Source organism: Fringilla coelebs, assembly GCF_963513975.1.
Source record: "Fringilla coelebs genome assembly, chromosome: 9".
Lineage (NCBI taxonomy): Eukaryota > Metazoa > Chordata > Aves > Passeriformes > Fringillidae > Fringilla > Fringilla coelebs.
The window spans coordinates 28,316,584-28,334,191 of NC_140067.1; the positions used below are offsets into that span (position 1 = coordinate 28,316,584).

The following is a 17,608-nucleotide window of genomic DNA, read 5'->3' on the forward strand; positions in this document are numbered from 1 at the left end:
GGTCACAGAGTGTGCTCATCTTGCCCTTGTTTACAGCAGCCCCAAAGCCAGTACACAGAACTTTCCTCGTTTTTTTTTTAAGTAGAAAAGCACAAAGGTATGGTACTGATCACACAGCAAAGTTACAAACAGAAGCAACTGCACGCAGGATCAGAAACTAATCCATGTCAATTCTCCCAGAACCAATACTGTAACTGCTCTAAGCACACAGCTCAAACCTCAACCTGGCATTTCCAGAACTGCAAGTCTAAAAATGCATTCTTAGGCACTGAATCCCTCTCATCAGGAATAAAATCCTGGTGTATGTTTGACAAACAAAACTGTGTGAAGAAGCCAATTGTTTCTTTTCTAATGCTGATATCATACAGGAAATTCTGAAATCTTTTGCCATAGCAACTTGCTTCGAAATACATTGTACTGTGGATTTATCACTTATAAAGCTGCACCTCAGAAAGGAATTTACATCCTTCTAACGCACTAGAGAGCCACCACTAGTGATTTTGATCTCAGAGCAAATTCCAGACTAAAAACCAGGCTCAGCTTACACTAGAGGGGGTACACAGCCCTGGAGGCCCCAGCAGGCACTGAGCTTTGCAAAGCACATTGTCAGAGCTCTCTGGTACACAGCTGCTGCAGCACGGGCTGCAGGCACAGAGGGCACAAACTCCTCAGCATGGCAAGGGAGGCCAGGTGAGAGCTGAGCCCTACACCTTCCCCAGCTGCCAGGGAAAGGCTCCCAGCCAGGGAAAGGCAGCCTGAGCAGGGGCTGGGGGCTCTGAACTCCCGACAACCTCGCAGGGCACAGCCAGACACACAAACACAGGGATCACTTCTCACATCACCAGACTGCACATCTCACTGGGGGGGAAACACCCCCACACAGCCACTCCAGCCAGCAGCTGAGGTGCCTGACTGATTTTTCAGTCTTACTGAGAAGGTCCAGTACAAGAAAAAAAAACAAACAAAAAACACACACACACGGGGGGGGGGGGGGGGGGGGGGGGGGGGAGAAAACAAAAAAACAAAAACAAAAACAAAACAAAACAACAGCAACAAAATTAAAAAAAAAAAAACACACCAAAAAACCACAAACAAACAAACAAACACAAAAAACCGTAAATTTACAAACTTACAAACTCTTTTCTGGGACAGAATAATCAAATTATGCAGCTAATCCGTACTTGAGGAGCAACTTCTTTCACCAGCAGAGCATGGAATAATACTCTGCTATTATCCTATGCAATTACCTTCTTACCACTCTAAGAAATTCCTAAGTGATCTCCCATGGCCTGAATTAACTACTGACATTTTCATGACTCTCAAAACATAACTGTTTGGCAATTTAGGGACATTATCTTAAAATATGCAAATGGAAATCACACAGTGGCCATATCTTGCTGAGTACTTTTCATGAGCTTCCCAGGTGACTCTTCCCAGCAGATTGTCAAAACTATTTCTTTTTAAAGTTGCACAGCACAAGATGGACCAGTAGGATTTTCAGGAATTTTTATATTTCCCACTAAACAAAAATCAGATTTGAAAAAACAACACCAAACTACCTAAAAAACTTGCCACAGCTCATCTTGGATGCACCTCCAAACTGCTTGAGACAAAACACAGCAGGTGTGTTAATTTTGCCACACTGCTTGTTTTAGTTACAGTTGCCTGCATCTTACCTAAGAAAGCTGGTTCTAGTAACTACAAGGCAGATCATAAAAAACAACAGCTTCAAATTTTCAAATTCATAAAGCTACTTTAGCAATTTTTTTTCAAATTCTATTTCAGCAATCTGAAAGTAAATTTCCCCTCTTGACACCCTGTCCCTTGGCTCGTCCCCTCTGCCTGATGCGCACTGGTTTTCCTGTTACACTAAATTTGAATCCCTCTAAAGTTTCAGTAAAAGAGCAAGGGGCAAAATCCTCAAGATTAACCTAAATTGTCCCTCTGCCTTAAGGTGTATCCTGAAATGGCTACAGACTGGGGGAAAAAACCATTTCTGAGCAGCAGAGTTCCTACCCCCCAGCAGCATTACTGAAGGAGTTCCCCATCCTGGATTTGCAGGACTCAAGAAAGCTCTGCCTTATGCACTGCAGGCCCTCTGCCCAGGGCTTCCAGAGAATTCACTGCAGTAAATCACCATGGGAGTTTAAAGTGAGTATGAATTTGCACAGTCCCCATAAACCTGTTTTGTTGGGATCAACCAGTGTTTTGATTATTACTTAGAATAAGATGAAAAAATTGAGTCATGCTTTAGAGTTCATTTAAAGCTTTCTTGTTACCTGTGCTTCTTCCATCCATTGAACTGGTTCATCCTAAAAATAACTAATTTCTTACTAAAAACATTTAATATTTTTTAAAGGGGGGGAGGGAACGACCCAAATATAAAATAATGGGTGTTTTTTTTTTTTTTAATGTAGCCCTATTTTTCTACATAAACCAACACAAACCTTAAAAACACTCCCAAAGGCTTTACCACAAATCTGACAGCTGACATAACCCTGTTTTAACCTTCAGAATACTGCTGGAGTCTTGGATAAAATGTATCATTACACACACAGTTGAAAAAGCCATTAAACAGAACAGACAAGCTGCCTAACAATATATTCAAAGCAAGCAATGAGGATGTCCTTTTCTTTATTTCCATGTCACTCACCTCAGATTTACTGATTGCCCAAGAAGGTGCATTTTTGTCAAATTTGAAAATCTACACCAACCAGCTAGAAAACTCTGCAGATGGGCTTTTCATTCTCTCAGAACATAAGACCAGAGAACAGCTGTTTTCATTAAATCAATTGCTGTAGTTACTTTCAGAAGTAAATTTACCCAGACAATTTATGATCACCTTGCAGTAGATGTACAAGAGCAACCAAAGCAAGGATAGGACAATAGCAGAGTATTTCAAAACATCCTGGGATTTTTTCCTTTTTTAAAGAAATATGTGGAAATCACAAGAAGAGAAGAAAAAAGTAAAACAAACAAAAATACTCCACACCACACCCTGTGTTTGTTATCAGCATTTCAGCAGAAGTCTTAGACAGTCAGCAATCTCCATGAATCAAACCAGATATTTTTAAAGAACACAGCTAAAACCTTAAAACAGTCTCTCCATTCAAGTTTACACAAACTGATTAAACATTTCAAGTTGATATTAGAATACTGTATTAATACTGGGGTTTTCCAGGATAGAAAAAAAGTTCTTCATTCCTTACCTCATCATCTTTATACCAGGACAAGCTCTCTGCAGTCAGGACAAACCAGTACTCCTTGGATCCTCCTTTCATGATGCCAATGTTGTTGATGGTGAGCCAGCCTTTCCGGATGACCTATGCAGAGGTGCAGTCAGGTACAAGTTTAGTTCATTACTCACTTGACAGAGTTCTGCTGCTGCATTCATTCTTTTAAATCAAGATTTGCTAAATGAAACACAAACAGGTGCATTTTTTCAGTCTCTGGGAAATTCAAGAAGTTTTGCAGCATTCAAAAAAATAAAGTAATGAAGTGAGTATTACATTTTCAGTCTGAAGGCTAGAGAGAGAAGCCAAACTATCAGAATGTTGTACTTACAGCAAGTGTGAGTGTGATAAGGATCAGGTAAGCTTGAAGATATTTATTTGCTGTATATGAACACATTCTGAAAGCTTACACTACTTAATCTCTCACTACACTGTTCTGGTCTAATTGTTAAGGTCATCTCTCAAGGTGGATACCAGGAAAAGCACCTAAATTCTGGTAAAGTGAGTGGCTTCTGACACACACTGGGGACTTTTATTAGTAGTTGTATGGAGTGACAAAGGGGAGAGGTCCTCTAAAGTTAAGTTAAAATTAAGGCAGGAAGCTGTAAAGAGAGGCATGTGAGAGCCATTTTCTTCTCATAGGATAGAAGAGAAAAAGAAAAGAGGGGGAAAAAACCTTATGCAGCAATAAAAATTGGGGGGTAAAAAAGGTAAAGCAAACTTTAGAACATAGATACAATCAAAGATGAAAGAACAGATGTGAACATACCTATAAATACTAAGACCAGGAGGCTACATCATGCACAGAGAAAGGGGGACAGCAGAAACCTAATAGAAATGAGACAACTCCCCAGCAGAAGAGTACAACCATGAAAATTCATTTACACATGAGATGGAAACTCAATTTTATTGGAACAGCCACTGTTTTCCAATACAAACGAGAAAGCAAACATTCCTTCCTATCATGTTCTGAAAAAGACCACAGAACTCTCCTAATCATAGATGCAAGGAAGCTCAGCTCTTCTTTCTCCCCACAGCAACACCCTTCACTTGCCAATGGAACCCTGAGACAAAAAAGTGCTCAGAGAAGCCCTTCAGAATCCTCTCACCAAGCTCCACAGGCACTGACTCGTGTGATCAAACATGAGTTTCCTCTTGTATTTAAAGAAATATATGAGACCAACATTCCTCTCACAGGGCTTCACAAGACCTGTAACTCCAATACCAACAACTCACCAAAGCAGAACATGGCTCACCATCTATTCTTTGCCATCTCTAGAAGTTTCAGAACCAGAATTCACTCCTATTTAGCCTGGATTTTCATGCAAACTCCTAAAAAAAAACAGCTTTGGTTTTGCACAGGGTAAGGGACTGAATTCTGTTTGATGACTAAACCAAAGAAGTTGCACCTGAAAAGCAAGATATTGTATGGAAATGCACACAATCCAAGAATATCAGTTTCATTTCAAGGAAGATAAATTTGTTTTCCCATTTACTACCAACCAGGCCAGCAGCATAAGAAAAGTCCTGAAGATCCAAAAACAGGCTGTAAGTTTTCAGCCTGTAGGAAAATCTCTAAGAAGGCATTGATTTTTTTCTGAAGCCACAGTAAGGAATGAGAGAACAGGACATGATTCCTGTAAAGAGACTCAAGAGTATGGCACAAGCAGATTAGATGGAATAACCTGTTCCACAAAGTGGGTCAGGACTTTAAATATTTGAGGGTTTTGGGGGGGGGGAAACCTACGTGGAGAGGGGCATCAGTGAGTACAAACATACATGGAATGCTTACCTAAGTGCAAGTTAAGGGAAGCATTGATAAGAACTTGATTACTCATCAAATCCTCATTTTATTTTGTGATGTTTACTGAAGTAAGTTTTTAACAGGAAACAAGTAACATGTAAATAAAGCCAGTATATATACATGTTATATACATGTATATACAGCTGGCCTTCAGGCAGCTGCCACAGGACAAGTTGTGGAATCAAACTAATTCTATTTTTTTCTTTTTGCACTGAACTATAAGAAATTAAAGGAAAAAAAATTGGGGAAAATCAACAAAATTAAGGTTCTGCATTCACTTGAACTTAGTTCTGCAGCAAGGGGAGCTGTATTTGTGCAGCAGACTAAATCCTTTACAGCACATGTGCACATGTTCCCATGCTATAAAGAGGCTGGGCTGCAACTGAAAACACTATGTTGCTCCATGCAAAGCTCATATCCACACACAGGAAGCCAAGGCAGCCTGGCTAGCACCTGGTTTGGAGAAAAATGTTTTGGAGAAATATCTCAGGGAAGGTAAAAGATTTGCACACAGGTATCAGTGAAGATAAAAGAGGTGGTTTCTAGAAGCAAACCAGGCAGGAAAACCTAAGCAGCAGGTTCAAGAACCTTACAGGTGATGAGCACTTCAAAGAGAGGGGAAGGAGCACTCTCTGCTTATTCCATCCTCTCCCTCACCATTACCACAGGCTCTGTAACAGCTCAATAAGAGGCCCATTGTATGAATTCCACAAGAAGGCATTTGTGGTAGAGGTCTCAGAACACACCAAGCCAACATTGTAAAATCTGAACTATACAAACCACTTAGGAAGCACTGAAGGTTTCAATACTTCTAAGATAGGAGTTGTGTCATGCTCCAGTCCAACACATCTCCCCACAAATGGGCAACCATCATGGGGTGTGGACAGAAACAAGCTGACTTGCTAGGACATTCCCTGGTCACTGGTTCATAAAGGAAGGAATTTGCCAGTAGTTTCCTCAAAACTCCTGGGTGCTGAAGATTAGATCCAGCTGTCATTCCCCCACAACCCTGCAGAAGAGCAGGACACCAACCTACAACAATATTCTGGGTGTGTGTTTTTCATGCGAAATTTCTAGCCCTATTTATCTATACCCCTCCGGGAAAACAGAGTTCTGTGTTCTCTAAAATATCCTGGACCCTACAACAGGTCACAACAATGTAAAATACTAGGAAGCTGTTCCAGGGGCCACCCAAGAGGGAGAAGATGAGTTTAGTGTGCTAAGCCTCATGTCCTTTTGTTGATTTTTCCCATTTCCCAGGCACATTCTGTTAACTACAAAAAGCTACACTTACAGAAGACTCAGCATCAGTGTTGGATGTAAAGGAGAGGTAGATGTTGGATCAAGGTGTAATGCAAGAAAAAGTGAGATTAAGGAATATAGTTCCACTTTCCAGAGAAGCTGAATGACACCTTAGACTCTGGCTAAACCCTCAAGTCATATTTTAGAAGTGTTCTTCCACAGGCAATAATACGGTAAGATTTTCAAAGACACTTCTGAAGTTCAAAAATCTCTGAAGGAGAGTTATTATTTTGGAGTTTTAAAAACTGTTGTGTTAGCTACATTTGTTAGCACTTCAGCTTGAAAAATGAAAGCACTGTGTTTTATTATTTTCTTTTTCTTGTATCTAAGAGATCCATTTCACTCTTTTCTATCCTATTTGTAAATGTCATTCTGGGCAGAGCGGATGTTAGTGACATAAGTTATGAACCTCAGGAAGGTGAAAAACACAGGCACAGCCAGAAGCTACTGAAGACAATATTCTGACCAGCAGCTGGACTCCATGCACAGGATGAACAAGAGATGACACAGTTCCTTCCTTCAGGATCCTGATACCTAATCTGGGTGACTGAAAAATGAAACTCAGAGCCTCTGAATGCACACGAACAAGCCAGAAGGAAATCACTTTCTCATAGTTCAGCTGCACAAAACCCAAATCATATTTGCTGTTCTTACCCTCCACCACTTCATGGATAAACAGGAAAGCAGGATTTGACACAATAAACACATTTTATGTGTTGCTGCTTGACTTTAATTGCATTAAATCAAATAAGGCATTTGTAAAAGAAATATATTGAAAGAAATATATTAAACTGTTACTTTCTGATTCTCTAAAGAAGTATTTGAAGGATGACTTCAAGATAAGTGAGATACATGAGATTGGGCAGAGAGAAACACAAAAGTGAGAATCATGAGACTGGACACTCCCACAAGAACACAAGCAGCAGTAATTGTTAATTAAAGACCATTAAAGTTGTGTTGTGTAAGTCCACTGAAATAATTCTGAGCACAGAACACAACTCCCAGTACCACTCCATCTTCCAACCACTGTCATTACAACATGTGCTACTGAACAGTAAGCACATTGAGAGAATAAAAATTACAAAAACTACTCAGGGAGGCATCCTTAGAAGCTGTTGGTTCTTTGGATTGAGTCATGAAGATCCTCACACTACAGAAGCTGTAAAGTATTAGAGGGGAAACCTACCACAGTATTTCACTGCAATGTGCCAAATGGTCCAGCATAAACTGATCAGATCTGCTCTGATACTGAACACAACCAATATCTTGTGACATTGTTTCCCTACAAATCACTGCACAATGTATTACATAACTTAAAACTTGTGACAGAGGCTGAAGTCCTAAAAACACGTCTGCTTTAAAGAAAAATTTAGTCTTTACTGAAGCAAAGCTCTCAGGGGTAAAAAAACTGAAATATACTTCCAAATACAGTTAAACAAAGTGGTAAGCCAAACATGAAGGGATATTAACCTAAAAAATAAATAGTTAAAGGCCATTTAGAGCAGCAATACTCCTCTAGACTTGATAAAGTGAAAATTCAAAACCAGCAGGTCTCATGCAGATGAATTTTGAGATATTTTTGAATGCATTAGCTCATGGGCACCAACTTTTTCATAGAAATACTGACATTTCTTAACAGAACAGCTCTGTCATGATTTTTCATAACCACCTCACTGACCATAGCACAAGTCTCCATTTCCACCTGGTTGCTTAAAAAAATTCTACAAGCATTTTTTCCTGGGTCATGCAAGATAATAGGATTTAAGTATATCTGAAGAAAAGAAACAGCAAAGCAGGATTAAAAGAAAAGAAGAAAAAAAAAGGGGGTTACAAGGGGAAAAGTTACTTATTAGGACTATAGTTCAAGCCAGCTCATAGGGTCTGAATGCTACTTGTGTCCAGAAGAAATTGATCAGAAAATTAATCAGATTGTTGGTGCAACACTGAAGAGAGGCAGGTCAAACAAACTCCTCAGACCTAAACCTCCACATCACATGGACAGTGCCTTGAAACTCACAGCTCACATTAAGCTCCTTCTCCACTTACAGGGCTACCTCAAACACAGTAGCAGATTTTGCCACAGAAGCAAAGCACAGAATCTCCTATAAATGACCTATAATCCTCTATAATTTCAATGTCTTGCATTCTCACACACACCAATTGGGCTCATGGAGCAATGACATCATCTTTAAAGCTTTATCATGAAGGGGAGTTTAAACATTGAATTTTAGTCACCAAAACAAATCTCAGCACACAACACACACAATTAAGAGTGGGTCAGCTTTCAGGAGCCAAGCCTTGCTAGTGTGCTGTGTCAAACCAAGCATTGCACAGAGTACTCCAAGCAAATGAGAAGACAGACTAACCTGTGGCTTAAAAAGAAACTTTGTGGAGTCAGGTCAAAACCTCAGGCGGTAGCAAAGAAAAGACAAACAAAAAAAAGGCCAAAGATTAAGTGTGAGAGGATAAATTAGTAGAAGAGGAAAAAGGAGAAAAACATGCTAAGAGGAATTTGCATTATTGTCCAAAAATAAAGTGTTGCTGTGCTCATCTTATTTCCAAGATACACAGAAATGGTTAGCAGTTATCTGCATCATTCCAGCCCAAAGCAAGCTACTAAAAAAGAAAAGCAAATCATTGCAAATGAGCATCCCACTATTTTGGGAAAATTCAGTGATCTTGATCTCCCCACGGGGTGCAATTCAACTGCTGCTAAAGTCAGTGCTGCCTTTTTCTATAACTGAACATAAATTTACTTTAAAACAACAACTAATAGAATTTGATGATGCCAACAAACTGAAAAAATGTACATTTTTATCACAGATATTGCCAAAGAATACACACAATACATATTTATTTCTTACACCTTACCATCACTGAACCAATAGTAACTTGTTATAAAATTAACTTCAGTTTAGACAATTAATTCTAATTAGTAATATTAAAGACATTCACATATTTATTTACTGATGAAGTGGAAGGGTTAGAAAAGAGTCTGTCCACGATATATTGATCCTCCTGGTGCTATGAAGAGAATGTTAAAAAGGCTTTAAATATTTTCATTCATAAAACTCATTTTTCTATCCAAAGTAATTCCTTGACATAAACAAACCACCAAGAACAGTACCTGTATCCATAAACAGCATGTTCACTTACACCAGAGCTAATGTTTCCTTTTGGTTACCAGAAACTTATTTGCTCACCTTACAAAGAGAAGTTTACTATGAATAGAAGCACTTACATCAGATAAAAACTGCTTTCCAGTTATATAATAAAATAAACACCAATTAGTCATTTTAGTTTGAGGAACTTGTTAAACTACAAAAATATTAATTCGATGCAAAGTCTTCTACAACATTTTAAGTTACACTAGTTCAGACTGGTAACAGCAGGTTAGTAGCAGTTAAGTGATGAACTGCAATTACACTTTGTTGAAGTAGTGTTACAGACAAGACAGCTTAACATTAAATAGTTCAGCAGCAAGTATTTGACAAACCAATGAGTTAGAGACAAATTTTGCCCTCTGAGAAGCTAAATGAAAAAGCAACAATAAAGCTTACAGAACTTAGCTCGTACAATTTGCCTTGAAGGCGGTAGATTGGTTCCCTGAAATAGCAAATTGCAAAAATGAAGTTTTATTTCAGAAACATTTTCTCATTCTTTTCAACTCCAAACAATCAACTTACAAACATCTGTTTATTATCTCTACAATAAAAGGTTCAGCAAAGTCCTTTATACCACAAGTAACCAAGTTTCAACATTGAATTTAAAAATGCCAAGCTTGTTCTTCACTTCTTTAGAGAGAAAACATTCACTCAATTAAAAAATCATTCATTTTATTTGTGTATTTTTGAAGAGCCAGATAATTGGTTGCTTTTCCTTTTATGGGACACTCCAAAGTGATGACAGTCGTTGTGTTTGACACATGTTCCGGCACAGCTAGATAAGAAGGAAATCTCTCCTCAGAGGGGAGAGGCTGCTCTTTGAAGCCATTGCAGTGTTTAGAACTTTCAGGTCTTTTTTTCATTTTAATCCAAACCATATATTATATCAAAAATGCCACTCCTGCTGGTCAGGCTGTGGGGAACCATTGCATCCAAGAAGTTGCTGGACTATTTTAAGAAATATCCTGAAAATAACTAGCAATTTCTTGGTGAGAGGAAGAGATTGAATTTCTAGCCCCAAAAAGATGACCAGAACTCTTGCCAAGAACTCTTGTCTACAACAGCAGCAGAATAGGAGACTTTCTGAAATTTCAGGTTTATTGCTTGGATCTAAAGTCAGTCATCACATTTGAAAACTTTGATCAGGAGGTGAAACCTCCTGAGCATTGTTTGACCAAATTGCATGTGAAAACATCAAGAAAATATTCAATACTGGTAATTAAACAAAATTTCATTGTCTTATTTTTACTACTATTTTTTATTTCATTCTCAAGTATGTACTAGTTCCATAACAATTTTTTTTCTGTTTCAGACTTTGCAAAAACCTCCAAGTGAGCAGAAACTCTCCAAATGGTAGCATTTTGCTTATTTTCATCTCATATTAAGAAAAGGACTGATCCTGCCAAGTACTGAGAACCCCTGGCCCACACAAAAGCAGAGAGGGAAGGCGGGCTCAGGAGCACCAAGCACCTTGCAGAATCAATCCCATATTCTTACGTGACAAAAAAGAAATTATTTCATTAATGAATCTCAGTGAAGACACTAATTAACCTGAGAGCATCAACTACTTATTCTTTGCTTATTTTGAGAAAGGCCTATGGCACATAGTCAGCAACTGTGTGGTGTCAGCTGAAAGGTTTCAGAAGAGGTAAAGGCAAATCCACATTTGCTTGCTGACTTGCCCTTCACTGCAGTTCAGCTGTGAACACATCAGGAGCAGCAAAACACACAAAGCACACACAGGCAGGTACTCACCAGCGTTTGGGATTCTGAAATTCACAAGTTTGCAGTTAATGACAAAACACCGATGTGTAACATGAGGGTTCAAGGCACTGAACAGCATGGGAGGGAAGACACTCACCAGCAGTGCAAGCAGCAGCAGAAATGCTAAACAGCAAATGATGATAACAATGGAAGTCAGGTGGCTTTGAAAAGTTCAGCAAAACAAGGCAATGAGGACACATTTATGTATGTTTGAAGCAAACAAAGGTAAATGATAAACTTAAAACAGAAAATGCAGCCAAGAAAACCAAACAGCTTGGATTAACTTGCACATGCCATTATCCATTCTCTGTTAGGTGCCTACCTGATTTCCCACTGCACTTTTGTTAACCTGACTGCTTCTTTGTTGGGCACTAAGGGAAGCAGAGGAAAAGAATTATGCTGAGGAAACTTGAACTAAGCCCGTTCCTGAGGAATAATTTTAGCAGTAATCGTTACTTTTGATTCCAGCAGAGAAAGCTAGATTAACACAGCAAAACAAACACAGGAAAATCATTGCATATATGTGCATATTTCAACTGCTTTTCTGCCTGATGATATTTGCCTGCTAAGGACAGAAGAGACATGCACAGCAGTCAGCTCCTACCAATCATCCCCTTTGCAACAACATCCTTCTTGCATTGGTAAAGGTTACTAAAAGCACAGAGAAATTATGGCTCATGTGGGTAACTTTGGAAACATTAGCCTCTATAAATATTCAGAAGAGACAAAAAGCAAGCCATTTCTGTTATTTAGAGCAGCACAACAAAATCCTCCCCTGCTGGAGGCTCCTTATTAGCTTTGTCTTGACAGTTTGTTTTGGATATTATTCTAATATTTATATGCACTTTGAGGGTGTAAATATAACCAATGGATGAAGCCTTCATAAAGCTGGTTCAAAATTGAAATCTTGTAAGAATAGAGCACATTTGAAATTAACCCATATTTAAAATATTTTGCTCAATTCTTCAACTTTGGTAATCCCAGTTTCTGAAACAAAACACACTCCTGTCCCAAAACCAAACAAGTTGCCATTAATTCTAAAAGCATTTGCATTATGTGGCAGTTTGTGTTAGGCCACAAAATTAAAATATTGCTGGAAAGAAGAAAAGGGTTCCAAGAGCAGGCTTTAGCCACTCAGCCACCAGCACTTCACTGGTGACAGAAAGTTTTGTTTGGATTAGATTATACCATTTCACCAGGCATTGATTCACTGAAGACAGAAGCATCCATATGCCAGCAGCTCCAAAGGCTGCTCTGACAGAGAAAGGCAGAGGTGTGCTTGGATCACAGCCTGTGGCCAATCCTGCTGCTCCAAAGAATTGATCAAGCACCCAACTTAACCCTAGTCCAAATTCTGATCCTGTCCTTTGGACCACACTATCAAACCAGCAGTCCACATGCTGGCTGGGAGAAGATCCACAAGGATATTTATTCCTTGTGCCTACTCACTGTGTTTAGCTTGATAATCCTGATCCTTTTGACCAAACAACAGGGCATGTCCCTGGTGCAACATCTAAGTTTTCTTTTTTTCTTAATTTTATCACCTCAGAAAAGCTAATGATACCATTAACACCACACTAAAAGCCCTGCCTTTTACAAACAGCCCAGCAATTGGCTCTCTCTTGAATGTTCTAAATACAAATTACCCTTCATGCAGATGGCAGCATGTAGTTGTTCTTGAGTTATACCAACTGAAAACAAACTCAAGCCCAGAATTTTGCCATTTGTTCTGCCAAACAAGACAAACATTAATATTCTAAGGTTTTGCAATTTTATTACTATGCAAATTTGTTCTAAATACTGGCCTTGTTAAATCCCTCTCAAGACAATTCCATTGCACTGTACCTGCCTCAGGTCCTGCAGTGCTGCAGAGTAGTTTGTAATATCTTGTGCTCTCATTCTTATGACCAAGGTGCACAGGACTTACACTGTTACTGCAGCTGCATGAGACAAGAGGCTAGAAGGCTCAGCAGAGGAAAGGAAACACCAGGGAATCTGGGGAATCTGTAGTCCAGGATGTCTGGATACTGCAGAAGCCCCTGTGCTACCCAACTTATTTCATTTTCCAGTTCTAACATAACTGTTGTAACAATAATACATTTATAGTTTCAAATTAATATTTTCCTCTGTTTGTCTCATTAGTGAATATCTTTTAAATTCTTTTTTGCTATCCAAATTTTCTCCTTTAGTTGAGCAGAAGTCAACAAGGCTACTTTCTTTCACATCTGTTCCAGCCTAGAGAAATCCTTGCTTAGACTTACCAGTGAACTTAAGCCAAGAGTCACTTGTTATCTGCTTATGTCCCATACACAGCACTTTGGGATTCCCAGATCTCAGTTGGCAAAAGAGGAAGCAGCTTTCCCAAGAAACTGAACTTGGGAATTGTTAAGACACAGCAGCAAGGACCATGGAGGCTGCAGGAGCAGCACCCATGAGGGGAATTTTTCCAGGGGAGAAACATAATGAAATAGGTACAGATACACCTGGAACTCCAGAATCCAGTACTGTAAAATATGGAAAGTTTCAAGTTGACACAAGGAAAAGTCTTTTCATAGTGAGGTGATGCAAGCATTAGAACAGGCTAGCATAGAAAGGCTGGAAAATCTCCAATTTTGGGAATTCTCCAGATCTGATTGGACAAAATCCTGAGTAGCCTGGTCTGAACTCAGCATGGACCCTCCTCTGAGCAGGAGGTGGGACTATGTGACTTCCCAAGGTCACAACACACACCATGAATATCCATGGAGTGTTTTTAGCAGCCTTTTTCCTGTCAGAAAAGGATGAAGAGTAGTAAATAGCAGGCAGGTTGTTATCTTGACCTCTAGAAGGCCAGCCACCATTCCTACAACATCCTGTTATTTGTCAAGAGAACTGATAACAATATCTAGGACCCACAAACAATTCTAGAGAAAGTTGCTCAAACCAAACACATAAACAGTGCCTGCCTTTGCTTTCTGCCCTCTCAGCTCACTGAACTCCATGTTTTAAACCTTCAAGGCACACTGCCAAAGATGTGCACCTTCCTTCACAGTGCTAACTAGAATTGGCCACAGTCAAATACTACTGTGGTGCTAAAATTTGTTGCCAGCATCTCACACAGCCCAAACCTGTTGTGATTCCAATCACTGTTAGGGCAAATACGGCATGAATGTGTCTGAAGGAACATTTATTCTTCAAAGAGTGAAGACATCTTCAATGTTTTTACTAGTGTTAAAATGTTGGTATGAAGTCCCTGAGGCACAAATTGCTGGAAACTGAGGGAGAACATTCTGGAAAATATTCTCACAGCCTTTTCAATTAAGCGAGGAGAACGTCAAACCAGGCCCTGCAGGGCATTCTGCTACTATTATTCTCTGCAGCCAAACAGCAGGCACACTTAGAATTCAGTGACATCCATTATTCTGAGCAAAACTGTTTCACACAGAATCACAGCTCCCAAAGTATGCATTAATAACAATGTGGAAAGACCACCAATATCCATTTCTGTGTTCTGAAATATGTGTGACTCCAGACTAAGACATAAGCTCCAGCTTTAGTGAAACCAGGCTTGTGAACTGGGTGAAGACTCCCCTGCAACTGGGACAGACTTCAATATTGTGGCTATTGAGAAAGAGCATGGTCCTGCATGTTTGGGACTGGATCTTCGCTGTCATACTCCAGGACTTGTGTTCTGAGCACAATAAAAAAATGCCAAGCAAATAAACAAAAAAGCCTGGCAGTGTCTTTATAACAAATATTCCATGTACTTACTTTGCAAAGCCAATGAAGTCTTCATGGTTGGTGTTGATATAAGAAACCTGGATATCAATGAGCAGCAGCATCTATTATGGGAGACAGGAGAGCAAAACAGGATGGGTAAGGAGGAAGAGAGAGACTGAAGAAAAGGAAGGAAGAAAAAAACCAGAACTCTTGAGTTCTCTGCATTACTGAATATTGTTTTCATAATTGTTCAAGCCAAAAGCAATATTTTCTAAATTCCACCACTTCTGTTTCGGTGCTTGTTTAATAAGTTAGACTACGGAAGCCCTATTCCCTCTTCCTACTTTTTTTCCTAACAGACCTCATTTTTCACCTTCTTGGCCCTTGTCCATTCCATTAAGATCAATCATAAACAGGCAGAGAGAATTTTAATAATTATATAACATAGATTACAGCTCTACATTTTGCAAGTTAAGCAAATTCTGCCTATCTGGAGCATTCCAGCCAAGCCAGCAAGGAACCTAAACCTTAAACCTAAAATCCAGGTACCTACACTTTATGTACCACACAAAGAAATGATATGTAATCCAGTCCTGGCCCAGAAAATGTCCAGTCCAGCCATTCTGTGTGCACATCTGGATTGAGAGATGGGCCATCAACAAAATAGCACAATGATTTGTGTACTTATCACTTGTCAATCTTTCAGCAGCCCACAGAGAATCTGATTCAACCTTGACAATCTCAGTAAAGAACTTGCTAAGATATCTGCAAAAAATTCCCTCCCACCCTTCAAGAGACTCTGGAATATCCAGGAGACTGCACTTCACCCCTGTCTTTTCAGACTTCCATTTATCAGAGGGAGCAAGAAAGGAACCTACTGTTACCAAATGGTGGCATTTCATCTCTTCAACCTTATTTCTGCACAGTTCCTCAAATACAGCATCACTCCCAAATTCTTCACAATTCCCAGAAGATATTGGATGCCTCACTTAGACTCAATCCCCACTGTGTTTTTGCTCCATCTCTTACCTCTGAAGGATAACTGCTAACACCATAAATAATTATGTGAATGTGACATATACCTATTTGGTCAATTTTTGGGATTTACAGAAAGCCCATATTTTGTCCTTTGTTCTGAGAAATAGGTATGTGCATACAATGAAGAACAGGAAAATAAAATTCAATTATTTAAAACAACTTGTATTTTCTCCAAAATTTTGAGATAACAATGTTCTGACTAGAACTCCCTGCAAATACAAGCCCAGCTAATAATTTTTTTGTTGAATTATTTTATGACTACTTTTGGAGCACAGATTAAAGCAGCAGGATGTGCTGCACAGCACCCTAACTTGCACAGGGACAGGCCTAGAGAGCCAGGAGTCCAGAACAGCTTAAGAGTTCTGCTGAGCTCTTCTTCCCCAAATATTTCTATTGTCACACTCTGCACTCTCCAGACAATAATTCCAAATCCTTTCCATTGGATTTTCTCACGTGTAATCTCAGATCTGCAGTTTCCTGGATTTGGAATGTTTGGCTAAGTGATGAATGCTTTAACCAAATTTCTCTGAATTTTAATTTGGTTTTTAGGGTTTTTTTGAACTTGAAGGAAAGCTTGTCACTCCCTCGTGGGTCCCAGTACAATTGTTTGTGAGCCTCACTGTAATTAAGCTGAGGGGTGGGTACATGGAATGGGTATGTTAAAACACCTGAAAACAAAGCAGAAATAAGCTATTCCTGTGTGCATTTGCTTAATCAATATTGATTTCCCACAAACAGCTCTAGGGGCCCAGCTAACAAGTTGGCACACTGGCACAGGAACAAGCCAACACTACTTAACCTTTCTGTAACAATTCTAGTCCCTGTCAAAGCTCAGTGGTAAAGAAGCAATTTTTCTTCCTCTCTACAATGTGCAGCCTATTTAAAAAATGTAACATCTTTCACTGTCCTACTACACTTTGGATGTAAGAACCATTCTCCCTCACACACTTCCCCAAACTGTCACATCTCCTATTTATTCTCACCTGATCCTTGGTTTTCTCTTCTCTTTCACGAATGTAGCCAGCAACAATTCTTTCTGTTTCCTCACACAACCTTGGATATGTTGCCAACTGAAACAGAAAATAAACAGAAATTTACACCTGCAGAAGGGCTTCAGTTGATAACAAACAGGGGAGGCTCCAGCTTTCTCTTTGGAAGAAAGCAAATTTTATAAATGCTTGGGACTGAAGCACACAGCAAAGCAAGCCTTACTAGCTGTTGTTCAGGGACTGGAGAGACCTAAACCCTTGGATTGTTGCTGTTCTTTTGCTCCAGGGAACACTGAGGAAAGGACACTCTGGACATATGAAACACAGTCTATCTGGGATGAGGTTTCTCTCTCTTCTACTGGGCCTAATTCCAGAGTGGTGCTCTAAACGATTTCCAAATTTCTTGTTTTTCCAAGGCTCCACCCTGTGGCAACATCTTTACATAACAATACTGAAAAAAGCAAGATACAGTGGTAAATTTGACAAATACCACTGGGAAGAGCATCTGCACAGTTAATTTAAGTGACAAGTCTTGCAGACTTTCACAAAAGTGAAAAAACCTGGAAACTCTGCTGAAAACATACCAGAGAATCTGCTTCTCTATGTTCTTTGTCT

The 17,608-nt window shown here is 39.4% G+C and overlaps 1 protein-coding gene across 1 annotated transcript in view; it reads right to left on the reverse strand.

Annotated features, from left to right (window-relative positions):
• The window catches only part of DNM3 (dynamin 3), a gene marked incomplete at its 5' end in the record, with an annotated part of 166,970 nt that overhangs the window by 114,277 nt on the left and 35,085 nt on the right, over nucleotides 1-17,608 (reverse strand). The window contains 5 exons of the mRNA XM_084211335.1: nucleotides 3,210-3,323; nucleotides 9,916-9,945; nucleotides 11,590-11,638; nucleotides 15,018-15,088; nucleotides 16,988-17,074. Of these exons, the coding sequence (XP_084067461.1) occupies nucleotides 3,210-3,323; nucleotides 9,916-9,945; nucleotides 11,590-11,638; nucleotides 15,018-15,088; nucleotides 16,988-17,074 (351 nt within the window). The remainder of the gene's footprint in view (nucleotides 1-3,209; nucleotides 3,324-9,915; nucleotides 9,946-11,589; nucleotides 11,639-15,017; nucleotides 15,089-16,987; nucleotides 17,075-17,608) is intronic.